At 42.7% G+C, this 24,491-nt stretch overlaps 1 protein-coding gene across 24 annotated transcripts in view; it reads right to left on the reverse strand.

Moving 5' to 3' along the window:
• TNRC6A (trinucleotide repeat containing 6A) overlaps positions 1-24,491 on the reverse strand; it is a 244,869-nt gene that overhangs the window by 99,114 nt on the left and 121,264 nt on the right. For 9 of the 24 annotated variants that reach the window (XR_002341000.1, XR_002340999.1, XM_021081315.1 and 6 more), the window contains 2 exons: positions 10,640-10,687; positions 1,758-1,853 (listed from right to left, as the gene is read on the reverse strand). Coding sequence is in view for 12 of the 24 variants with exons in the window: in XM_021081315.1 (XP_020936974.1) it covers positions 1,758-1,853; positions 10,640-10,687 (144 nt within the window). In the remaining 12 variants the exon portion in view is untranslated. Of the gene's footprint in view, positions 1-1,757; positions 1,854-10,639; positions 10,688-11,060; positions 11,531-24,491 lie in introns of those variants that run through there. The other 15 variants (XM_021081330.1, XM_021081325.1, XM_021081320.1 and 12 more) reach the window with 7 other exon arrangements.

The raw sequence follows: 24,491 nt of genomic DNA on the forward strand, positions 1-24,491 counted from the left end.
CTGCACCCTGCAGCCAAAAAGAAAAAATGGAATTGGATATATAAAACAATTACGGAGTTCCCATCGTGGCACAGTGGTTAACAAATCTGACTAGGAACCATGAGGTTGCGGGTTCAGTCCCTGGCCTTGCTCAGTGGGTTAACCATACAGCGTTGCCATGAGCTGTGGTGTAGGTTGCAGACGCGGCTCGGATCCTGCATTGCTGTGGCTCTGGCGTAGGCTGGTGGCTACAGCTCTGATTCGACCCCTAGCCTGGGAACCTCCATATGCCGCGGGAGCGGCCCAAGAAATGGCAAAAAAAAAAAAAGACAAAAAATAAAATAAAATAAAACAATTACTATAACACAATGCAGAATGAGGTAGATGCCAAACCAAATAGCTCAAGATTCCAGACTGCAGATTCCAAACCAGACCATACCAGGTACCAAAAAAGACAGATATCACAAGAGAAAATGACAAATCAACAACCCTTGTCCCTACAGACTCAAAAATCCTCAACAGGAGACTAATAAATTGAATCTAGCAACATATAAAAAGGACTGTAAGCCAAACCCAAGTGGGATTTATCCTAGGAATGCAAGGTTGGTTTAACAGTTGAAAACCAATGTAATACTACATCAGTAGAACAAAGGATAAAAGTACATGACCTCAGTAGACACAAAAAAACATCTGACCAAAATCTAATACCCTTTCATGACAAGACAAAATCATTTAAACTTGGGATAGAAGTCAACTTCCTTAACCTGATAAAGCCATCTAAAAAAGCCCACAGTTCATGTTATACTTAATGGTTATGATAGGATGTATTTCCTTTAAGAGTAGAAACAAGACAAGGATGTCCACTCTTGCCACTCCTATTCAACACTGTACTGCGGGTTCTAGCCAGGAAAATTCGGCAAGAAAAATAAATGAAAGGCCCCCAAAATGGAAAGGCAACTATAAAACTATCTTTATTCACAGGTGATAAAAACTTATATACAGAAAAGTCCTAAAGAACAAACACACACACACACAATTAAGAAGAATAAATGAGTTCAGAATAGCTGCAGGATACAGGATCAACATCCAAAAATCAGCTGGTTGATGTGCTACAATAACTATGAACCTTGAGGCTATTATGCTAAGTGACATAAACCAGTCACAAAAGGACAAATATGATTCCACTCACATGAGGTACCTAGAACAGTCAAATTCACAATGACAGAAAGTAAAATCATGGTTCCTAAGGGTGGAGGAGAAGGGAGAATAGGGAGTTACTGTTTAATAGGCACACGGTTTCAGTTTTGCGAGATGAAGAGTTGTGAAGATGGATAGACAGTTGAACATTGTGAATGTGCTTAATTTCACTGAAATGTACACTCAAAAATGGTTAAGAAGGTAAACTGGCTGTATCGAAACGTTAAACTTTTGTGTTTAAAATGACCACATCAAGAAAGTGAAAAGGCAACCCAGAGAATCGGAGAACATATTTGCAAATCATGTATTTAATAGAGGACTTGTATCTTTATATGTTCTTGTACCTTGAGCATATATAAAGACCACATACAACTGAACGATTAAAAGAAAAAAAACAAACAAGCAAATTTTAAAAATGAGCACAGGATCTGAACAGACATTCCTCCAATCAAATACACAAATGCCAAATAAGCACACAAAAACTGTTCAACGTTATTAGTCACTGCGGAAATATAAACAAAAACCACATTGAGATACCACTTAACATCCACTAAAATGACTATCATCAAAGAGAACACTACCAAGTATTGGAGAGGATGCGGAGAAAACGGAACACTCTTACGTTGCTGGTGGAACGTAACATGGGTGCAGCTGCTTTGGAAACAGTCTGGCAGTTCCTCAAAAAGTAAAACATAGAATTACTATAATGCCCCAGCAATTCCACTCCAAGGTCTATTTCCAAGAGAACTGAAAAAAAAAAAAACATATATCCACACAAACATTTGTATATGAATGGTCACAGTATCATTATTCATGAAAGCCCCAAAGTGAAAGCAACCCTAATGCCCAACAACTGATGAACAGATAAACAAAATGTGGTAGAGCTACACAGTGGACTATCTTTTGCCTATAAGAAGAATCAAGTACTGATACATGCTACATGAACTGTGAAAAAAATGCTAAGTGAAACAAGGAAGACAAAAGGTCACATAATTATGATTCCATTTATATGAAATGTCCAGAACAAGCAAATAAATCCATAGAGCAACTATAGTGTTGTCAGAGGCTGGAGACGGGGTGAGTAGGGAGTGACTGCTAATACGTAGGGGAATTTTCTGGGGCAGAGGTAGATGTAAAAAATGTTCTGGGAGTTCCCTTTTGGCACAGCAGAGTAAAGACCTGGCAGTGTCACTGCAGGGGCTCATGTCGCTGCTGTGGTACAGGTTCCATCCCAGGCTCAGGAACTTCCACATGCCATGGGTGTAGCCAAAAAAAAAAAAGTTCCAGAATTAGGTAGTTGTGATGATTACACAGTACTGTAAATATACCAAAACACTGAATCACACACTTTAAAAGGGGGTGATTTTTAAGTCAATAAAGCTGTTATAAAAAAAATTGAGAGAGAAATTGAAGGGGCTGTTCACAGAAGGAGCAATTAAGGAGAGAGCAAGAGGTAGAGGAATAAAGCTAAACAGATAAACTGAGCCCAGACAAGAGTCTGGGCTTAAATTCCAGAGATGCTAGGGAGGCAGCAGAGGTTTCTAAGAAACAGTGAGTGACAGGCTCAGAACTGCGGCTTGAGCATGATTAACTTGCAGCAGTACAGAGAACGCACATTTTATGTCCCTTTCTATTTTCACATGGTAGGAGTCTCACTTATATGCCTCATATCACCTAGGGATTCGCCAGCAGAATATTAAGTAAAACATACTCCTCCTCTGATAGCCTTTGTGTGGTCGGATTATCAACGAGTGAAGTAATGCTTTAAAATGCATTTAAAATTGGTGCATATTTCACAACACAAAGCGCTATTTCCCTGTGTTTTAGGGGGATACTCCAAAAGAGTAAGAGAAAGAAAGGACCAAAGTCAACAAAACACAGATGTCAAAATTATAAAATTAGTATCACTGCAGCAAGCTGCTCAATAAATGCTGGTGACTCAAAACCACTAACTAGTAAGAACAGCAAAACAAGTGACTTGGTTTAATCTTGTTTGTTATTATACAAACCCCAATCAATTGCTGTTTGCAGAAAATATCTTGTAAGGTTCAAAGTATAAAATTCCTTAACCAGGTTTCAATCTGTTTTGAACATTCCATTTGAAATGGGAAGTCAGCTGAGTCATGGCCACACAACATACTACTGCCTAAAATTCAAAATGCTCTTCCCTAGTTGCAAGAGTAGAAATGCTAAGATTTCTGCTTCATAGCCAGCTCATACAGCGTTATGCAATTCATTTTAAAAATAAGACCACCTTAATAGGATGTTTAAACCACACAGCTGGCCCTCCATATCCCAATGTTCAAATCCACAGATTCAATCAGATTCAATCAACCAAGGAGAAAAAATATTGGGAGGGAGGGAGGAAATTTCCAGAAAGTTCCAAAAAGCAAAAGCTAAATTTACCATACATGGGCAACTATTTACATAGCATTTATATTGTATTTATAACTATTTACATAGTGTTTACACCGTATCAGGTATCGTAAGTTATCCAGGGATGATTTAAAGTATATGGAAAAATACGCAACGGTTACATGCAAATATTATGCCATTTTATATAAGGGACTTGAGCATCCTCAGATTTTGGTGTCCTTGGTGGGAAGTGGAGGAGTGGCAGTGGGGGGTGGATTCTGGAATGGATTACCCCCGGATACTGAGGGACACCTGTGTTTTCACATTGTTGGTTTTCGGGGTGGGGGTTTTTTTTTTTTGAGAGAAACTGCCTTAAGTTGAAATCTGTGGAGAGCCAGGAGCCTTTGAAATCTGATAAATTCTAAGAAATAGATCTTAAAGCACACCTTCAATTTTTCAAATTACTTCATACCATCTGTGGTCCCTCTGTGGAATCCAGGATTGTTCTGGTGGCGCAATGCCACTCTAATGTCAATGGGGCATTCTTATAAAGAATGCATATCACAAGCCCACTGTCTTACCAGGGTTATCAGTTTATTAGTGGTGAAAACCAAAAACACAACTTTTCTATGTCTAACAATAAAAGAGTTACCTTTGGAATAACCCTTCAAAAAAAAAGCTGCAGCCATTACAGCTGGCCAATTTAAACATGAAAAAAATTATTGTAACCTCAACTATTTAAAATCATACCTTAGTTTCAACTACTTGGCATATCCTAAAATGAAAGAAACACTGAGTTGGTATGAAGGTAAAAGTACTAGGTAAAGTTTCAGGTAAATTCCTTTGAAGTAATGGGAATGAGGCGAGTCTGATATGATGCCCTGGGAACTAACACATTGCCTGTGCGATATTCCTGCCAAATAGGGAGTTTCCGTCCAGGCTCAGTGGTTAACAAATCTGACTAGGAAACATGAGGTTGCAGGTTCCATCCCTGGCCTCGCTCAGCAGGTTAAGGATCTGGGCATTGCCTTGAGCTGTGGTGTGCGTCACAGAAGCGGCTCAGATCCCGAGTTGCTGTGGCTGTGGCTGTGGCGTAGGCTGGCAGCTACAGCTCTGATTTCTCGACCCCTAGCCTGGGGGACCTCCATCTGCCACGGGTGTGGCCCTAGAAAAGACGGAAAAAAAAAAAAAAAAAAGACAAAACCTGCCAAATAGGTTTCACCTAAATCTAATCATACAGAAACAACCAGACAAATCCAAGCTGAAGCCTGCAAAAACAACTAGTCTGCACTCTTCCACAATGTCAATGCCATGAAAGGGGGAGAAATGACAAGGAACTGCACCTGATGGAAGGAAATTACAGACAACTAAATGCAACCCTGCATAAAGGAACTGAGAGAAAAGAATATATTCTAAAAGCCATGATTAGGACAAGTGGGAAATTTTGAATCTGGACCAAATAGTACGACAGACAACAAAGTTAAACGTCCCTATTTATGATAATTTTATGGCTGTTACGTAGAAACTGCCTTGCTGTTAGGAGACACATCTTGTCTTAGGGGTGAAGGGGCATTACAAAACAAATGTAGCAAAAATATTAGTAACTGGTAAACCTAGGTACAAATATAGGTGTTCACTGCACTACTCTTGCCACATTGCTGAAGATGTGAATGATTTTTTTTTTTTAATTTTTAAATGGGAGGACATTTTCTTGATTTTGAGTGAGAAATGTCATCAGTCAGTCTGAACAGAATATATAAGCCATATCTATTTTAGTCTTTCCAATTTGGGGCAATATTTTTGAGGTTGTCATAAAACAGAACTAATAAAGGACTGTAATTTATACTCCCAGACTTACTTCAGATGCCAAAATCCACGAGAGGTTACAGAATGGTACTCAGATATTTTAACGATGTTTATATTTAAGTTTTCTACAGAGAGTTGTTACACATTTTAAAATTAAGCTTACAGTTTGTGATTCATTTATTCTACCAATTGGTATACCACATAGCTGCCAAAATTAAACTAGAAAGAAACCTACCAATATGAAATTGCATTGCTGGCCTACAAACTACATCACAGGATAGCAAGCAAAAAACTTGACAAAATCAGAAGATTGTTTTTTTTTTTTTCAGATAAAAGTTGGTGAATAGAGCAGGGTCTACCTTATCTAGGAAGACCGAATGTCCTCTTTACTCTCGCAGTTTCTAGTCTCTTCGTATTTAGCATGTCTCAGGCAAAAGTGTCTCAGATTAAAAACACCCCAGTTTAGATGCTATATTGCATGGTACACAGTGCCTTTAACTTCTCTTATATAATGCCATTTAATGGTTGGTTGAGAAAAAAAAAAATCAACATAACACGAAGCAAGCAACTTCCACTTTAGACAGCCAACATACAACATCATTTACAACATATTATAGTAAATTAGTAAAATGGTCAGAAAACACATGGAAGTAATTGTTCTCATATTTTCAGAAATAAAGGAGAAACCAAAGTTATCTTTCTTCTATTACGGAAATATAAAATAAAATGCTGCCTAGTTGGAAGAACGCTATATTTAGAGTCAAAAGGCCTGTGTGAATCCCAGCTCGGTCACTTGTTAGAGAATATAACCTTGACCGCAGCTTTCTCAACTGGAAATGGAAAGGATCAGAATACTGGCTGCTGAAAGAGTCCACATCTAAATACTCAATGATTTTATTACTTTGGCCTCAAATATATATGTGTGTGTGTGTGTGTGTGTGTGTGTGTGTGTGTGTGTGTGTGTGTGTGTGTAAATTAGATAAGCTGAGTTAGAATATATATTTTTTTACAACTGTAAACTGTACTTCATCATCTGCTATCTCCCCAAACTCCCATTTCACCACTACTCTATTCTGTTCAGGGGCTGGGTCGATCTCCTACTTTCCCAAGATGGAGCCCTCTGTGTATCCTGACTCCTCTCACAACTAATCCTGGACTAATGAGCTGCTTCACGCTTCCTTTTCCTACTGCCACTTGATTTATTTATTTATTTTTTTGTCTTTTTGCCATTTCTTTGGCTGCTCCCGTGGCACATGGAGGTTCCCAGGCTAGGGGTCGAACTGGAGCCTGTAGTCGCCCGCCTACACCAGAGCCACAGCAACGCAGGATCCAAGCCAAGCCTGCAACCTACACCACAGCTCATGGCAACACCAGATCCTTAACCCACTGAGCAAGGCCAGGGATTGAACCCGCAACCTCATGGTTCCTAGTCGGATTCCTTAACCACTGAGCCACGATGGGGAACTCCTCTACTGCCACTTTAAATCAGGTCTTTATCACCTCTTTCCCAGATTATTACCATTTTTCTACCCTATCACCACCATCTAAAAGCATATAATAGCTTATCACAAACATGGTAAGATTTATGGAAAACCTTAATCTGATATTCAAGAAACTCTACCCCTACCCTAATATGCCAATCCAACTGATCAAGCTACTGCTACTTCAAAATTCCCTGTACTTTCTGGATTTTGTGCCTTTATTTCTGCTGTTTTTCCTAAAATGCCCTTTTTTTTGCCTTTCAGAATTGATTCCATTCTTGAAAGTTTAGTCTAATGGTGCTGACCCAGATCCAGACATTATAGTTCCCTTTTCTGAATGCCCAAAATACTGATGAAAAATATTAATTTTAATGGACAACGATGAATTAATAAAGATAGCTTACCTTGCGTGGTCAACTAAACTTTATCTATTGGGTCGATTTTGTTTAACTGGGAGTTCCCGTCGTGGCACGGTGGAAATGAATCCAACGAGGAACCATGAGGTTGTGAGTTCTATCCCTTGCCTTGCTCAGTGGGTTAAGGATCTGGCATTGCCGAGAGCTGAGGTGTAGGTCACAGATGCGGCTCGGATCCTGAGGATCCTGCATTGCTGTGGCTGTGGCGTAGATGGGCAGCTGTAGCTGCAACTTGACCCCTAGCCTGGGAACCCCCATATGCCATGGGTGTGGTCCTAAAAAGCCAAAAAAAAATTTTTTTTTTGTTTAACTAGAACTGGCTACCTGGCACACAGTCTTGAGGGCTTGTAGCTTAGCGGAGGAAAAGGAAGAATGGCCATAAAACATCACTGATTCAGAGACTAGATTTTCCAAGCTGGGGGTCTACACAGAGAGAATCTGGAGTTCCATAGTATTAAGAGATATTTAATATTTAAATGTTTAACGTTTAAAATCCAAATGTTTTGTTATCTTCAGGAAACATGAAGATCTACAACGGGCGGGCGGGGCTGATTCTATCCTATAAGGGACATCTGGCAAAAATCTGAAGACAGGGAGTTCTTGCTGTAGCTCAGTGGAAACAACCCAACTAGTTCAGTGAGGACGCAGGTTTGATCCCTGGCCTTGCTCAGTGGGTTAAGGATCCGGTGTTGCCGTGAGCTATGGTGTAGGTCACAGACATGTCTTGGATCCCATGTGGCTGTGGCTGTGGCTGTGGGGAAGCCCGGCAGCTGCAGCTCTGATTGGACCCCTAGCCTGAGAACTTCAACCTGTAGCAGGCATGGCCCTAAAAACAACAACAACAGCAACAAAATACTGAAGACATTTTTGATTCGCGAAGTTCTTTTGAAGACATGAGTGAGTACTTCCGATAGATGCTGATTGTGCCACAGTGCACAGGGTAACTTCACAATTGTAAATTCTCTGGTCTAAAATGTCAACTGTGCCCTGGTTGAAAATTCTGATCTAGAAGTGTTACTTGTATATGTAGGTTCTGCCTCCCCAAAGACATTTTCAAATTTTGCGAGGTGGAGAACCATGCCTCTTGGAGGCAAACCATACAGCCCAAAGCCTAACTAACTGCTCTTCCAATTACCAGTGATGCGGCCTTCTTAAAGTTATGTCTTTGTGTATCAAAGTCTTCACCTGTTCAAGAGGAATAGTAAAAATACCTACCTCACATTGCTCCGGGATCAGATGAGTGAAGGTAAGATCTTCAGAAAAGTGTGCCAGGCAAATAGTTAGCACTCAATAAACTCTGTTACTTCCATTCTTCCCCTCCCTAGTACCCAGTATTGCATTTGAAACATAAAAGATGCTCAAGAAATGTTTACTAAAATGAATACAGAATAATGCCTTGAGTTCCTGGGGAGAGCACAAATGGGTAAAGATAGAGATATTCTCCTTATGTGGGACCAAGGAAGCAGAGCTAACATGGAGTTGAAAGGAAGCATTTACCCACCTAACCGTATTTCTCCCTTCTCAGAAAACTTTTAACCCTTAGGCAATGTTTCCCTCCTACGGGGTCCTTAGTACACACTGCCTTGTAACATCCCTTATATGTTTTTCCTTTTCATTCCTTCTGGCTAACTGAAGATCCTCCAGCATAAGAACGGGATGGTATCTTCTTTTGACCCTCATACGTCTACCTCCTATTAGTTACTTATGTACTGACTGCAGTCTTCCTACTAGAATGTACGTGTTCTCTGTGGTCAGGGACAACTCTTGACTCCTTTTTATATAACCCAAGGAGCCTAAGAGACCTTAGCAACTGGCTGGCCCAAGCCTCTCATTTAATAGATTAGGAACAGAGAAGCAAAGCGATTTGCCAAAAGTCAAGGTCATATCGTTAGTGGCAACGCTGAGATTCAAACTCTGATACACAGCGATAGAGACTCCCAAGTTCTATCCAACTGTTTAACAGCATATGAAAATTATACCTGGGGTAGAGACAATTTCTAGTTAAGTCCCAGAAAACCTCCAAAGGAATGATACTGATACAGTTACCTGACAAAGCAAAAATAGAAAGAGAAAGGGACTGATAGCCATGCTCCTTTTCACAATTACACCTTAAAAACTCAACCTCTTTTATGTAATGGTTTCATATCTTAACCTTTAATAGCTTTAATGACAAAACTTTTCTACATTTCCAACAGTTATTTAGTCAGTGACGTCAGGCTGAATTTCCTTTTAATGATCCTTTAATGATTTTGATTAACAAAACCTCTTATTTGGTAAGCCAATGACGCCCATTTTTCACCGACTGAACAGATTCATTAATGATCACTTCAACAAATTAGTATATATAAAACTCAAACGACTAACAATTTGAAATGCTTCTATGTGGTGAAAAATATTCAGATGATTTGAATTGTGAATGTTAATAACCTCAACATAAACCTAAAACTTACAATCACCAAGCACAAACTACATTAAGACCTGAGATGGAGAAATCTTTTTTTATTCTGGTCAAAGAAAGCTGCTCACTGGTCAGGTTAATCTAGAAGTTTCTCTGGGTGTCCCAATATGATGCAAAAGAAAACGACGAATAAGAATGGGGAAGACTCTAAGACAGAAAATGAATGTGAAAAAGAGTTAAATGCAGAGCAATGCCTTGATGCTTAAGCAATTACAGCTCAATAAAGCTACACATTTCCATAAAGGCATCGTTTAAAAAACAAAAAACTCCCTTTGTGGTGGCGATTTAAGTTACCAGTGCAAAAACACTCAGGTCCAAGAAGAATGAGACCCACTTACTGAGAAACAGGTTTTTAATTCTTTTACCAGCCGATAAAAAGAGCACACAACGAACGTAGATAGAAATGTAGTTCAAAAGAAAACAAAACGCAGTTTATGCTTGGTAAAGTTCAAGGGCAAAACTGTTTCCAGTGTAACAGAATCCGCCTGAGTACAATGTGTTGAGGGGGAAAAATGCGAACACATAGTATCTTTTTATAAAGGCAACAATTTGAGTTACAAAGTAATAACGGGGAAGCCAAAACAGTTTGACAGCCCGCCATAAGGGCCGCCTCAATCATGAGTCACACAATGCCTGCAACCATTTACAATAGTAATTAATGCACAAGTCCCCTAATTAAATTCTAAAAGGGTGAGGATGCTTTAACTAAGTTTACAAGAATTGCCTTTCGCTGTGTTTTTCCTCCCCAAAGAAAGGAGCACACGCGTAATTACGCATCTCCCCGCAATCCCTTCCTCCAGTATTCCCTCTGGCCTCTTCTCCCGAACGTCTGCTGCCTGCGTGCGAAAGAAAATGACACGGGGGAACTTCTAAACCCAGCAAGGGCGAGCCAGGGTGGAAAATACACGATTCATAGGGCGAGAGACGGAAAAGCTCGCCAATCTTACCTGCTAAGATTCCTTTCTACGTCTTTGGTAGCTTTAGCTTCCAATTCTCTGCAACAGAAAAGAGAGAGAGAGAGATGCGCGTGAAAACGGAGCTGCTGCGGCAGAGGCTCGCGCCGGGGCCGGATGGGGGGGAGGGGAGCCCGGGGTGGGGGGGCCCCACAAAGCTGCGGGGCTGCAGCCCCGACTGCGGTCAGGCGGAGCGGGGGAGCCGCAGCCCCCGGCCGGGCCCCAGCGGCGCCGCACGGCCCCTCCGGGCCTCCCGCCCGGCCTCCGCAGCAGCGCAGCCGGCGGCCCCCTAGCCGAGGCCCGAGGTCTCGGGGACGCCCTCCGCCGCGCCGCCGCCGCCGCCGCCCGCGGTCGCGGGCCCTGCGGCAGCGCCCCAGGCTCCTCCCGCCCAGAGGGAGGCCCCCGCCCCGCTCACCTCATGTGTGTAAAGTGCACGAGCAAGTGGGGCGCGGCGAGTGAGGCTCGCGAGCCTCAAGCCCTCCGCAGCGCCGCGGGGAGAGGCCCGAGCCGCTGCACCAGCGCCATTTTCTACACCGACCCGCTGCCGCCACCACCGCCGCCGCCGCCACCGCCGCCGCCGCAGGCCCCAGACCGGAAGTGAATGTCCCACTTGGCAACCCCTTCCGGGGGCGCCGTGGCCACCGGCCTCAAGATGGAGGCCCTAGCAACTAGACCCGCAGACCCGACTGGCCCTTGGCAACCGCCCGGGCTCGGCTCGCGGCCCCTGGCTGGAACTCCTTGGCTGGGGTGGGTGTCACAGCTTCCGAGGCGCCCCGCTCCGCGGCTGGGGGGGCCCGCTGAGCCCCGAGCCCAGGAGCCCAGCCTTTTTCGCCGTGGCTGGCTCGGATCTGGCTTGAGTCCCTCCCCTCCTCCTCCTCCTTTGCTGCGACACAAGTTTCTTTCCCTACTGCCTGGCCCCTCCTCCACCGAAACACACACACAGACACAAGACACACTCGCCTAAACCGCAAATTCTACCCCTGCTGCAGCATGATGAGCCCGCCACCACTTGTATTTTGTCCTTGGGCCAGTTATTTAACCTCCCCATCTCTCTGTTTCTTCCTCATGTAAAGAACGCATACCTGAGGATGACAGTGAGGTTTAAACACGATTTTTATCCTTCGAATTTTGCAGACCATTTGATTCAGCAATTCTACTTGCACGAATTTCTGTTAGAAAATAATCCAGGATGGCTACAAATATGTCACCACCGTGGTATTAAGTCCCGCGTTAATGGTGGTGAAAATTGTGAACAGCCAAAATGTCCAACATTATGAGGTGGCCTTAAAAACTGAACTACTGGCATGCGTTAGGATACTGTAAAAATGAGGAGGAGGAAGAGAAATGCACGGGGGAAATGACTACAATAGAATAAGTAAAAAAGCCAAGTTCCAAAGTAGCTCACTCGTAAGAACATGTAGATACAGTAAGACATATACGTGTCGATAAAAAAACATAAACTTGGGTATAGACACAAGATACATACCTACAGGTAGGTACAACAATATGCATACCTGCAGATACAATAAGATACATATATTCAAATGTATATGTGCGTGTTCTTTCCATCTTCTCACAAGTTTTTTTTTTTTTCTTCCTTAATCTGTAGATGATTCCAACTCTGTGCTTAAAATCCATCTCTTCTCAGAAACCTCACTCTACATATCATCCCATTTTCCTCGTTCCGAACCAGGTCCTTCCACTGGCTTTAAAATATGCCCAAATCTCTCCCATTAAAAAGGAACAAAATCTCCCTTTGCTGCCCAGTGCCTATCCTCTCTCAGGGGATGTGTAATGAATAGGTTAATAAGTGAATGAATGAACGAATGAATGCCCAGAGAGTCCTGAAGCATATTAAAAGTATTAACCAAAGTATTAACTGATGATATTTTGATGGTTTTAGTTTTCTTAGTATATCTGGCTTTTCTTTTTCATTTTCATACAATAAGCACATTTAAAAAAATTTTTTAATCAGGTTTACAAAATGTAAAATGTAGGGGGCACCAAGTATATGCTAGTGACGTTCCCTTTCCTGCCATTATCCCTAAGGTCCATTCATCCATACATATATTTGGTTTTTTGTTTTGTTTTGTTTTGTCTCTGCCTTTTCTAGGGTGGCTTCCCGCAGCATATGGAGGTTCCCAGGCTAGGGGTCGAATCTGAGCTGTAGCCGCTGGCCTACACCACAGCCACAGCAACGCAGGATCCGAGCCGCGTCTGCAACCTATACCACAGCCATGGCAATGCTGGATCCTTAACCCACTGAGCGAGGCCAGGGATTGAACCCGCAACCTCATGGTTCCTAGTCAGATTCGTTAACCACTGCACCACGACAGGAACTCCCCTGTCTCTCTCTCTCTCTTTTTTTTTTTTTTTCACTTAGAGCATTATACATTATATTATAGTGTTTCTTTAAGAGTTAAAAAATATGAACATGTATTTATAGCACGGTATGCTTTCCCACCAGGTTTATGAATAATTTTCCACAACAGCATAAGGCATGGAAACTAATATTTATCAACATTTACACAGCTGTTAAGATTAGCTGATTTTGGAGTTCCCATCGTGGCTCAGTGGAAATGAATCTGACTGGTATTCATGAGGACGCGGGTTCAATGCCTGGCCTTGCTCAGTGGGTTAAGGATCCAGCCTTGCTGTGAGCTATGGTGTAGGTTGCAGACTGGGCTAGAACCCTGGGTTCCTCTGGCTGTGGTGTAGGCCTGAAGCTGTAGCTCGGATTCGACCCCCAGCCTAGGAACCTCCATAAGCCATAGAGTAGGGCCTGAAAAGATTTTTTTAAAAAGCCGATTTTTTAAACATTAGACTTTCTCGAGTTTGAATAAATCATTGGTTCTCAATTTTGCTCACCAACCCCCACGCAAAGACATTTAGCAATTTCTGGTTTCTGATTGTCACAACTGGATGCTACTGGTACCTAGTGGGTAGAGGCCAGGGATTCTGTTAAACATCCTTCAATGAACAGGACTGACTCCCCTTCCCCCCTACCAGAGCATATCTGAACAAAAATATGAATAGCACCCAAGGTTGGGAATCCCTGGAACTAATTCCCAGCTCCAGGGAAGCTGAAAAGATAAAATTTCTTTTTTTTTTTGTCTCTTCTAGGGCTGCTCCCATGGCATATGGAGGTTCCCAGGCTAGTGGTCTAATCAGAGCTGTAGCCACCGGCCTACGCCAGAGCCATAGCAACGCGGGATCCGAGCAGTGTCTGCAACCTACACCACAGCTCACGGCAACGCCGGATCCTTAACCCAATGAGCAAGGGCAGGGATCGAACCTGCAACCTCATGGTTCCTATTCAGATTCGTTAACCACTGTGCCACAATGGGTACTCCTGAAAAGATACAATTTCTTGAAGATCTTTTCACAGTGCTTTGACACATCCCATATGACCCCTCCAGGGCCATGCTCATCAGTTTTTGATTATCTTTTAAACTCGGCTCACAGAGGTAGGTCCAAGAATGAGAACAGAAAACCAGCACTGATTCCTTATCAGAAACCTATGAAAGGATCGTCTCTTGTTATTCTTTCTCTTTATTAATAATTAATCTCTCTATTGAATATTTCCCACCATCATACAAACATATTCTAGTAACTTCCACCAAAAAAATGAAAACAAAAGACATCTCCATGTATGCCTCATTCCTCTCCGGCTTCTTTTTTTTTTTTTTTTCCGATTTCCTTGCACACCTTTTTTTTTTTTAGGGCCACACCCACAGCATATGGAGGTTCCCAAGCTAGAGGTCTCATCAGAGCTACAGCTGCTGGCCTTTGCTACAGCCACAGCAACACAGGATCATCTGAGCCACGTCTGTGACCCACATGACAGATCACAGCAATGCTGGATCCTTAACCTACTGAGCGAGGCCAGGGATCGAACCCGCCACCTCATGGTTCCTAGTCAGATTCATTTCCGCTGCACCACGACGGGAACTCTACCTTGCACACCTTCTTGAAAAGGTGTTCTGCACCAGCTGGTTCCAGTCTCTCACCTCCTTTCCCAACCCCCTCTAACCTGACATCCCCACACAGCACCCCAAATCACCCTTACCAAGGTCAGAAATGACTTTGAAGCTCCCAAGCAGAATGGCACCATTTCTATACTGATCTGGATTTACTTCTCAGCTGTATTTGCCACAACTGACCATTCCCACCTGCTTGAGCCTCTTTCCCAGACTCCTCCCCACCCCTTCTCCTCAAGACAGGTAATCCCAGAGTTCCCATTGTGGCGCAGTGGTTAACGAATCCGACTAGGAACCATGAGGTTGTGGGTTCGATCCCTGGCCTTGCTCAGTGGGTTAAGGATCTGGCATTGCCGTGAGCTGTGGTGTAGGTTGCAGACGCGGCTCGGATCCCGCGTTGCTGTGGCTGTGGTGTAGGTCTGGCGGCTACAGCTCCGATTGGACCCCTAGCCTGGAACCTCCATATGCTGCGGGGGTGGCCCTAGAAAAGACAAAAAAAAAAAAAAAAAGATAGGTAATCTCATCTGTTCTCTTGTATTGAGAGACTGCTTAAGTGCAGATGACTCCCAAATTCATACTTTGAGCCTGAATCTCATTCTGTGTACCTCAGAATGCTAAAATGACAGTTCACTTGTGCAGTAAATATTTGTTGAGTTATATATGTGCTAGGAACCATGCTATGGTCCAGTTCTCAGACACTCAAGAGCAATTACTCCTCTGTGTCAGGTTTAAAGGGGCAGATTTTTTTGTTTGTTTGTTTGTTTGTTTTCTTTGTACGGCCACACCTGGGCTAGGGGTCGAATTGGAGCTGCAGCTGCAGGCCTATAACATAGCCATAGCAACACAGGATCCAAGCCACATCTGTGACCTATGCCTCAGCTTGTGGCAATGCCAGACCCTTAATTAGGCCAGGGATTGAACCCACATCCTCACAGGCAGTATGTCATGTTCTTAACCTAGTGAGCCACAAGAATGCCCATATTTTTTTTTAATTTTTATTTTATTTTTTATTTTTATTTTTTTGTCTTTTTGCCTTTTCTAGAGCCACTCCCGCGGCATATGGAGGTTCCCAGGCTAGGGGTCGAATTGGAGCTGTAGCCACCAGCCTACACCAGAGCCACAGCAATGCGGGATCCGAGCCGCGTCTGCAACCTACACCGCAGCTCACAGCAATGCCGGATCCTTCACCCACTGAGCAAGGCCAGGGATAGAACCCACAACCTCATGGTTCCTAGTCGGATTCATTAACCACTGCGCCACAAAGGGAACTCCTATTTTTTTTTTCCAGATTTTTTTTAAACCAAAGTATAAAGTGTATCATTACAAACGATGACAAGGGCACAGAAGGAAAGAAATGTTCTAAGAAAGTATGAAACAAAGGAACATTACCTAGATTGTTTGGTCAAAGAAAGATTCTTTGAAAATGCAAAGTTTGGAGTTCCCATCATGGCACAGCAGAAATGAATCTGACTAGGAGCCATGAGGTGGCAAGTTTGATCCCTGGCCTCCTCATTCAATAGGTTAAGGATCTGGCATTGCCGTGAGCTGTGGTGTAGGTCACAGACGTGACTTGGATCCAGCGTTGCTGTGGCTGTGGCGTAGGCTGGCAGCTGCAGCTCTGATTCAACCCCTAGCCTGGGAACCTCCATATGCCGCGAGTGTGGCCCTGAAAAGACAAAAAAAAAAAAAAAAAAAAAAAAAAAGAAAAAAGAAAAGAAAGAAAGAAAAGAAAATGCAAAGCTTTGCCTGAGAGCTGAAAGACAATAGGCAGTAACCAGGGTCCAGGGACTAGCAGAAGAAGGGTCTAAGGCTGGAGGTTTAAATTTGTGGGACCTCACTGTGGATGCAAATGGGCTTCATAATGTACTTTAAATCCACTGGCTTTAGGAGTTCCCATCGTGGCTCGGTGGTTAACGAGTCCAACTAAGAACCGTGAGGTTGCGGGTTTGATCCCTGGCCTCGCTCAGTGAGCCGGGGATCCGGCATTGCAGTGGGCATTGCCATGGGCTATAGTGTAGGTCTCAGACGAGGCTCAGATCCCGAAGTTGCTGTAGCTCTGGTGTAGACCGCAGCTACAGCTTCGATTCGACCCCTAGCCTGGGAACCTCCATATGCCATGGGTGCAGCCCTAGAAAAGGCAAAAAAAAAAAAAAAAAAAAAAAAAAAAAAAAATACACTGGCTTCAAATCCACTGGTAACACCATTTAAATTTACTTGCATAAACAAGTAGGAACAAAACCGGAAACAAGGTTCTGTACCGAGTAATGGGTTTCACTAACACTGCTCATTTAAAAAGTAAGCAAATGCTATTTCCTACAACAAACATAGTCTCTAGATTCAGTGACCATTACGATATTTTGCATGCCTCATGGCTGAAGTTCACAGTTTGAGAATTAAATTTAAATAAGATGTTTTCTCCATTTGTCTTTTTTCTGCAGGTTCTCTGTTCCTTTGGTTTCTGAGGTTATCAGAGAAAAAATGTTCTTCAACCCTCTCTTCCTTATCTAAGAAGGGAAAGTGACTAACCTAAGACTTGGAAAAGTATGTACTTGAAAGAATTTGTTTTTCTCCCAAGATTCTACCAAATACATTTGTGAAATACATGTGTACTTTTTAAGGCAAAGCTCACTCAAGATAGTTTTAAATTTAGAAAAAAAAAAAAAAAAGGAAGAAAGAAAAAAGGACCACAAGAATGTATAAATGGATTTGGAAGACATGAATATAAATGAAATTTCCTCGAGAGAGAGTATATTTATTTTGTTTAACTAATATGCACCCATTATGCAAAGTTAACTAAACACTGTTATTGGATTAGTTAGTGTTAACGAATCACTATTGTTGTCCTGACATAGCCCAATGAGATAAGGATGTTACCCCTTTTTACTGATGAGGATAATGAACTTGCCCAACGTCATCTAAATAATAAGTGGTAGGAGTTGCCGTCATGGCTCAGTGGTTAACGAATCCGACTAGGAACCATGAGGTTGCAGGTTCGATCCCTGGCCTCGCTCAGTGGGTTAAGGATCTGGCGTTGCCATGAGCTGTGGTGTAGGTTGCAGACTCGGCTCGGATCCCGCATTGCTGTGGCTCTGGTGTAGGCTGGTGGCTACAGCTCCGATTGGACCCCTAGCCTGGGAACCTCCATATGCCGTGGGAGCGGCCCAAGAAATGGCAAAAAGACAAAAAAAAAAAAGAATTCCTATTTTGTGTTCCAGGGGCATTGAGTTATTGTTACTTTCTCATTTTTCAAAGACCCTCTGACCATAATATTTCCTCTGAGTAGAAGACCTCCCCTAGTATGGTGACCTAACAAACTTCTACTTCAAAGCCCAGCTCAATGGCTACCTCCTTGCTAAGCCTTCTCTGAGAGTCACTGGACCTCATACTCCTATAGATGGGATTCATGTGCCCATACTCAGATTTCACTGTCCCCTCCCATTCAGGTGGAAACTTACGCCTCTAGAAACAACCCCTTGGGGAGTTCCTGTAGTGGCTCAGTGGTTAACGAATCCAACTGGGAACCATGAGATTGTGGGTTTGATCCCTGGCCTTGCTCCGTGGGTTAAGGATCCGGTGTTGCCATGAGCAGTGGTGTAGGTTGCAGATGCAGCTTGGATCCCGCGTTGCTGTGGCTCTGGTGTTGGCCTGTGGCTACAGCTCCGATTCGCCCCCTAGGCTGGGAACCCCCATATGCCGCAGGAGCGGCCCCCAAAATGGCAAAAAGACAAAAAAAGAAAAGAAAAGAAACAACCCCTTGAGCATTTAGAACTGAAATCGCCCATGTTCTCATGAGATAATTCATTTTATCCAGGCACTGCTGGCCTTTCAGGGCATGGGGAGTGGTGACTTATCTGTGCTATGCAGAGTTGTATTTCCAGTATCTAAAGTGGTGCCCAGGAGGTATTAAACATTGAATTAATATTTGTTTAATGATGAAGAATGAATGTTTTCTTTCATCTAAGCAGTTCCACAAGTTGTGTCAAGGAGCATCACTGTTCTCCCAGATACCTGCTGGTTACCTTCGTGACTACCTGCAAGGACGAGATTCTTCTACAAAGGACAAGGACCTACTATATAGCACAGGGAACTATATTCAATTTTCTGTAATAAACCATAATGGAAAAGAATATGAATACATATTATATATATATGTTAACACAATACTGTAAATCAACCATTCGTCAAGAAATAAAATTTTAAAGGCACAAAGGGAAAAAGAATACAAAGAAATAAATTAGTAATTTTCTAAAAAAGGCATGAAAAGTTGCTTTGGGAGTTCCTGTGGTGGCGCAGTTGTTAATGAATCCAACTAGGAACCATGAGGTTGCGGGTTCGATCCCTGCCCTTGCTCAGTGGGTTAAAGATCTGGCGTTGCCATGAGCTTCGGTGTAGGTTGCAGACTCAGCTCGGATCCTTGCGTTGCTGTGGCTCTGGCGTAGGCTGGTGGCTACGGCTCCGATTAGACCCCTAACCTGGGAACCTCCATATGCCCGAGAGCGGCCCAAGAAATGGCAAAAAGACAAAAAAAAAAAAAAAAAAAAAAAAAAAAAAAAGTTGCTTCGACTGCCGAGAAAAAAAAAAAAAAAAAAAAAAAGGCTAGGCAAACTATAGCCTTCGGAATGGATAAGTGATGGGATCCTGCTGTATAGCACGGGGAACTATGTCTGGTCATGTGTGATGAGCATGATAATGTGAGAAAAAAGAATGTGTACATGTATGTGGGACTAGGTCACCTTGCTGTGCAGCAGAAAATTGACAGAACCATGTAAATCAGCCATAGTGGAAAAAATAAAATCATAAAAAAAAAAAAAAAAAGAGCTAGGAATTCCCATTGTGGCACAGTGGAAATGAATCTGAGTAGAATCCATGAGCATGCAGTTTTGCTCAGTGGGTCAGGTATCCAGAGTTGCCAAGAGCTGTGGTGTAGGGTGCAGCCATGGCTCAGTGCATTGCTGTGGCTGAGGTGTAGGCTGGCAGCTGCAGCTCCAATTCGACCCCTAGCCTGGGAACTTCCATACGCCACAGGTGAGGCCCTAAAAGGGCCAAGAAGAAGAAGAAGAAGAAGGAGAAGGAGAAGAAGAAGAAGAAGAAGAAGAAGAAGAAGAAGAAAAATGTTGAGGAGTTCCCATTGTGGCTCAGTGGGTGTGGCCCTGAAAAAGAAAAATGGGGGGGGGGGCTAGATTCTCATTGAAATATGCTTAGTTTCTTAACTCTGCTAGATTTTGCTTTATCTTACAGATGCAAGCAACATTCTGTCATAATGCTTTTGTTTTTCTATCAGATCCACCAGGCACCTTCATTGTTTTGTTGAGGAGGAAATGGGTACTTCTACCTTTCAGCAGGTCTCTCTGCAATTACTGATAAAGTGATCAGCTATTGTTTCCCTTTTTCTCTGAATTGAACAAGGGATAATGGAATCTGCTTTTCCTTGAGGCAAGCTTCTTTTACTCTCAGTCCATTAAATTTGGTAAAGAAATGCTGCATTGAGCATTTATATACATAAATATATATATATATATATATATATATATATATATTTTTTTTTGTCTTTTTGTCTTTTCTAGGGCTGCTCCCACGGCATATGGAGGTTCCCAGGCTAGGGGTCTAGTTGGAACCGTAGTTGCCGGCCTACGCCAGAGCCACAGCAACGCAAGGATCCGAGCTGAGTCTGCAACCTACACCACAGCTCACAGCAGTGCCGGATCCATAACCCACTGGGCAAGGCCAGGGATCAAACCCGCAACCTCATGGTTCCTAGTTGGATTCGTTAACCACTCCACTACAACGGGAACTCCTGAGCATTTTTATATTTAAAAATTTTGGTGGAACACGTAATGTGAGAAAAAAGAATGTATACATGTATGTGTAACTGGGTCACCATGCTGTGCAATAGAAAAAAATATATAAATAAAGAAATAAAAATAAAAAAATAAAAATAAAAATGTTTATACCCACTAACCAAGTTAAGGATAATTTTCACATTAAAATGAATACAGACAGTAAGGGATTATAACCCACTCAATAAAGTAGGAACCTACTATATGTCTGCATAGACACAAATGTATATCATTCACTCATTCATTAAATATTGGATAAGGAATAAGGGCTTCCTCATCCGCTTCCAACCAAGGTGGAACAAACAAAAGCACATTTACGCTCCCTCCTGAAATAACTAAAACTATAGACAAGATTTTTTTTTTTCTTTTTGTCTTTTTGCCATTTCTTGGGCCGCTCCTACAGCATATGGAGGTTCCCAGGCTAGGGGTCCAATCGGAGCTGTAGCCACCAGCCTACGCCAGAGCCACAGCAACATGAGATCCGAGCCGCATCTGCGACCACAGCTCACAGCAACGCCAGATCCTTAACCCACAGAGCAAGGGCAGGGATTGAACCCACAACCTCATGGTTCCTAGTTAGATTCGTTAACCGCTGCACCACGACAGGAACTCCTAGACAAGATTTTTGAAACAACAGTTTTGAAGACACTGACCATCAAGGAATAAAATACAGAGCTCTCTGCAAGATGGGAAACAAATCAGAGAAGCCCTATGATTGACCTAGATTACTGCTTGAAGAGAATTTCCAGGCAATGATACAGTGGTACAGGGAGGGGAAAACCAAGCCAACTGGACTCCCTGAGCTAAGGCAATATAGTCGAGAGTCTGGAAAGGCCAAGATGGCTAGGTTGACAGGTCAGAGTGCCAGAGAGGAGAGAGCCGCACAGGAAAGTGCTCCAAAGATCTGCAGAGGGTCATGCTTGGGTCTTTAGCTAAGAACTGACGAGTGCCTTCATGTCTTGAAACTGCTCAAGATTGGGAAATATTGGAAGGATTGGAAGGAACAATAAATATCTGGGCCTCACAGAGAGCTTGGAATAGTTCCTGTTCCTATTAATCAGAGGATAAAATCTGGGGCATCAGATGGAATACACAGGAGAGTTTTGTATTAATACTGGGTCAAAGTTAGGTCTAAACAAACACTGCTCTAGTGTTACTCAAAAGTTTAAAAACAACAAACAAACAAACCCCACTGCTCTAGTGCTACACAAAAAAGTTTAAAAGAAACCCTTAAAAGGTTCAGACCATTTTTAGGTTCCTTAACTACATCTCAGAAGAAAACTTTTTTTTTTTTTTGGTCTTTTGTCTTTTTGAGGGCCGCACCTGTGGCATATGAAGGTTCCCAGGCTAGGGGTCCAATCAGAGCTGTTACCACCGGCCTATGCCAGAGCCACAGCAATGCCAGATCTGAGCCACATCTGCGACCTCCACCACAGCTCATGGCAATGCCGGATCCTTAACCCACTGAGCAAGGCCAAGGATCAAACCCACAACCTCACGGTTCCTAGTCAGATTCATTTCTGCTGCGCCACAATGGGAACTCCTCAGAAGAAAACTTAAGAGTGTTTCTATGAACACAAAAATATTCAACAAAGTAAAATTTACAATGTCTGCCATCACATAGAAAATTACCAGGAGTTCCTGTTGTGGCTCAGTGGTTGATGGATCTGACTAGGAACCATGAGGTTGTGGGTTCGATCCCTGGCCTCGCTCAGTGGGTTAAGGATCCGGCGTTGCCATGAGCTGTGGTGTAGGTTGCAGATGTGGCTCAGATCCTGCATTGCTGTGGCTGTGGTGTAGGCCCAGCAGCTGCAGCTCCAATTCACCCCCTAGCCTGGGAACCTCCATATGCCGCAGGAGCAGCCCTAGAAAAGGCAGAAAGACAAAAAAAAAAAAAAAAAAAAAAAAAATTAAAAGTGAAATAAAGTGTATTCGGGCTTAGAAAACCTAAATCAGATCTGTACTACAAAAAGTTATAAAATGAGGTTCTCAGACAGAAGGAAAATCAGTGAGATAGAAATCTAGATTATATAAACGAATAAAGAGCACCGTGAATGGTACCTACATAGGTAAATCACAGGTAAATATGAAAAACATTTTTCTTATGATTTAAGTGTCACTAAGAATTCTCATATGGCTCAGCAAGCTAAGTATCTGGCATTTTCACTGAATGGGCTTAGGCCTGCTGTGGTGTGTGTTTGAGCCCTGGCCTGGGAACGTCCATATACATGGCCAAAAAATAAAAAATAAACATCATTAAAAGATAAGTGACTGTTCAAAATAAAAATAAGAAAAATGTATTGTGGTGTTGACAATCTATGTAGAAATAAAATTAAGACAATAGCACAAAATCTGACAGTGGAGAAATTGGCGTATTATTGCAATGTCTGTTTACCAAGATTGTACTGCTTAAAGGTAGAATATGATGTGTGTGTATGGGAGTTCCCACTGTGGCTCAGCAGGTTAAGGATCTGGAGTTGCCACTGTAGCATAGGTCACAGCTGTGGCTCGGATTCAATCGCTGGCCAAGAACTTCCATATGCCACTGAAAAAAAAAAAAAAAAGAATGCAGGGAATTCTTGTCGTGGCGCAGTGGTTAACGAATCCAACTAGGAACCATGAGGTTGCGGGTTTGATCCCTGGCCTTGCTCCGTGGGTTAAGGATCTGGCATTGCCGTGAGCTGTGGTGTAGGTTGCAGACGCGGCTCGGATCCCGCGTTGCTGTGGCTCTGGCATAGGCCGGTGGCTACAGCTCCGATTCGACCCCTAGCCTGGGAACCTCCATATGCCGCAAGAGCGGCCCAAAGAAATGGCAAAAAGACAAAAAAAAAAAAAAAAAAAAAAAAAAAAAAGAATGTAAATGTAAACCCTGCAGCAACCACTAAAATAACGCAATAAATGGTTATGACTAACAAGCCAACAAAAGAGTAAAATGTTGTAAGGTAAGGATCCAACTTCATTATTTCGCAGGTGGATATACAGTTTTCTCATCACCATTTGTCAAAAGACTGTCCTGTAACCATTGAAAAATCTTGGCACCTGCAAAGGAGTAAAATGAAATCATAACAATTATACACTTGGGGCGGGGAAGGAAAACGGAAAAAAGAAGAAATGGCACAAACAGAACATTAATGGCCAAAATGTAAATTTAAAATCTACTAAGTCACATCAGATATAAGTTGTCCAAGCAACTCAATTCAAGGCAGAAATGGATCAGACAAAAAAAGAAGGATCCAACTGCATGCTGCCTGCATGAAATACCCTTTTTTAAAAAATTTCTTTTTTAGTTTTATTTTTTGTTTTTTATGGCTGCACTTGCGGCATATGGAGGGTCCCAGGCTAGGGGTCCAATTGGAGCTACAGCTGCCAGCCTAGGCCACAGCCATAACAATGCAGGATCTGAGCCATGTCTGTGACCTACAACACAGCTCACAGCCACACTGGATCCTTAACCCACTGAGTGAGGACAGGGATCGAACCTGCAACCTCATGGTTCCTCATGATTTGTTTCCACTGTGCCATGACGAGAACTCCAAGATACACACTTTAAATACAAAGACACAAAAGAGGCAAAGGATGGAAAAAATAAACTAACAACAATCCAAAGAAAGTGGAAATAGATATATTAATATCAAAGTAGATTTTATTCATTCATTCATTCATTCATTCATTTATGTTGGCTGCCCTGGGGCATAGGGAGTTCCATAGTCAGGGATCAGATCTGAGTCACAGCTGTGACCCAAGTGGAAGCTGTAGCAACACTGGATCCTTAACCCGCTCTGCTGGGCTGGGGATTGAACCTGTGTCCCAGTGCTCCCAAGACACAGCTGATCCCATTGCACCAGAGAAGGGACTCCAACATCAGACAAAGTAGATTTTAGAGCAAAGACTATTACTAGGGAAAAAAGATAATCCTTTTATAATGATAATGGGTCAATTCCTCAAGAGGGCATAACGATTCTAGGTTTATGCAGCTGCTAGAAGAGCACAAAGTAGTGATATAAATGAGTGAGGTTATATCGCTATAAA

Source organism: Sus scrofa, unplaced genomic scaffold, assembly GCF_000003025.6.
Source record: "Sus scrofa isolate TJ Tabasco breed Duroc unplaced genomic scaffold, Sscrofa11.1 Contig1431, whole genome shotgun sequence".
Classification (NCBI taxonomy): Eukaryota; Metazoa; Chordata; class Mammalia; order Artiodactyla; family Suidae; genus Sus; species Sus scrofa.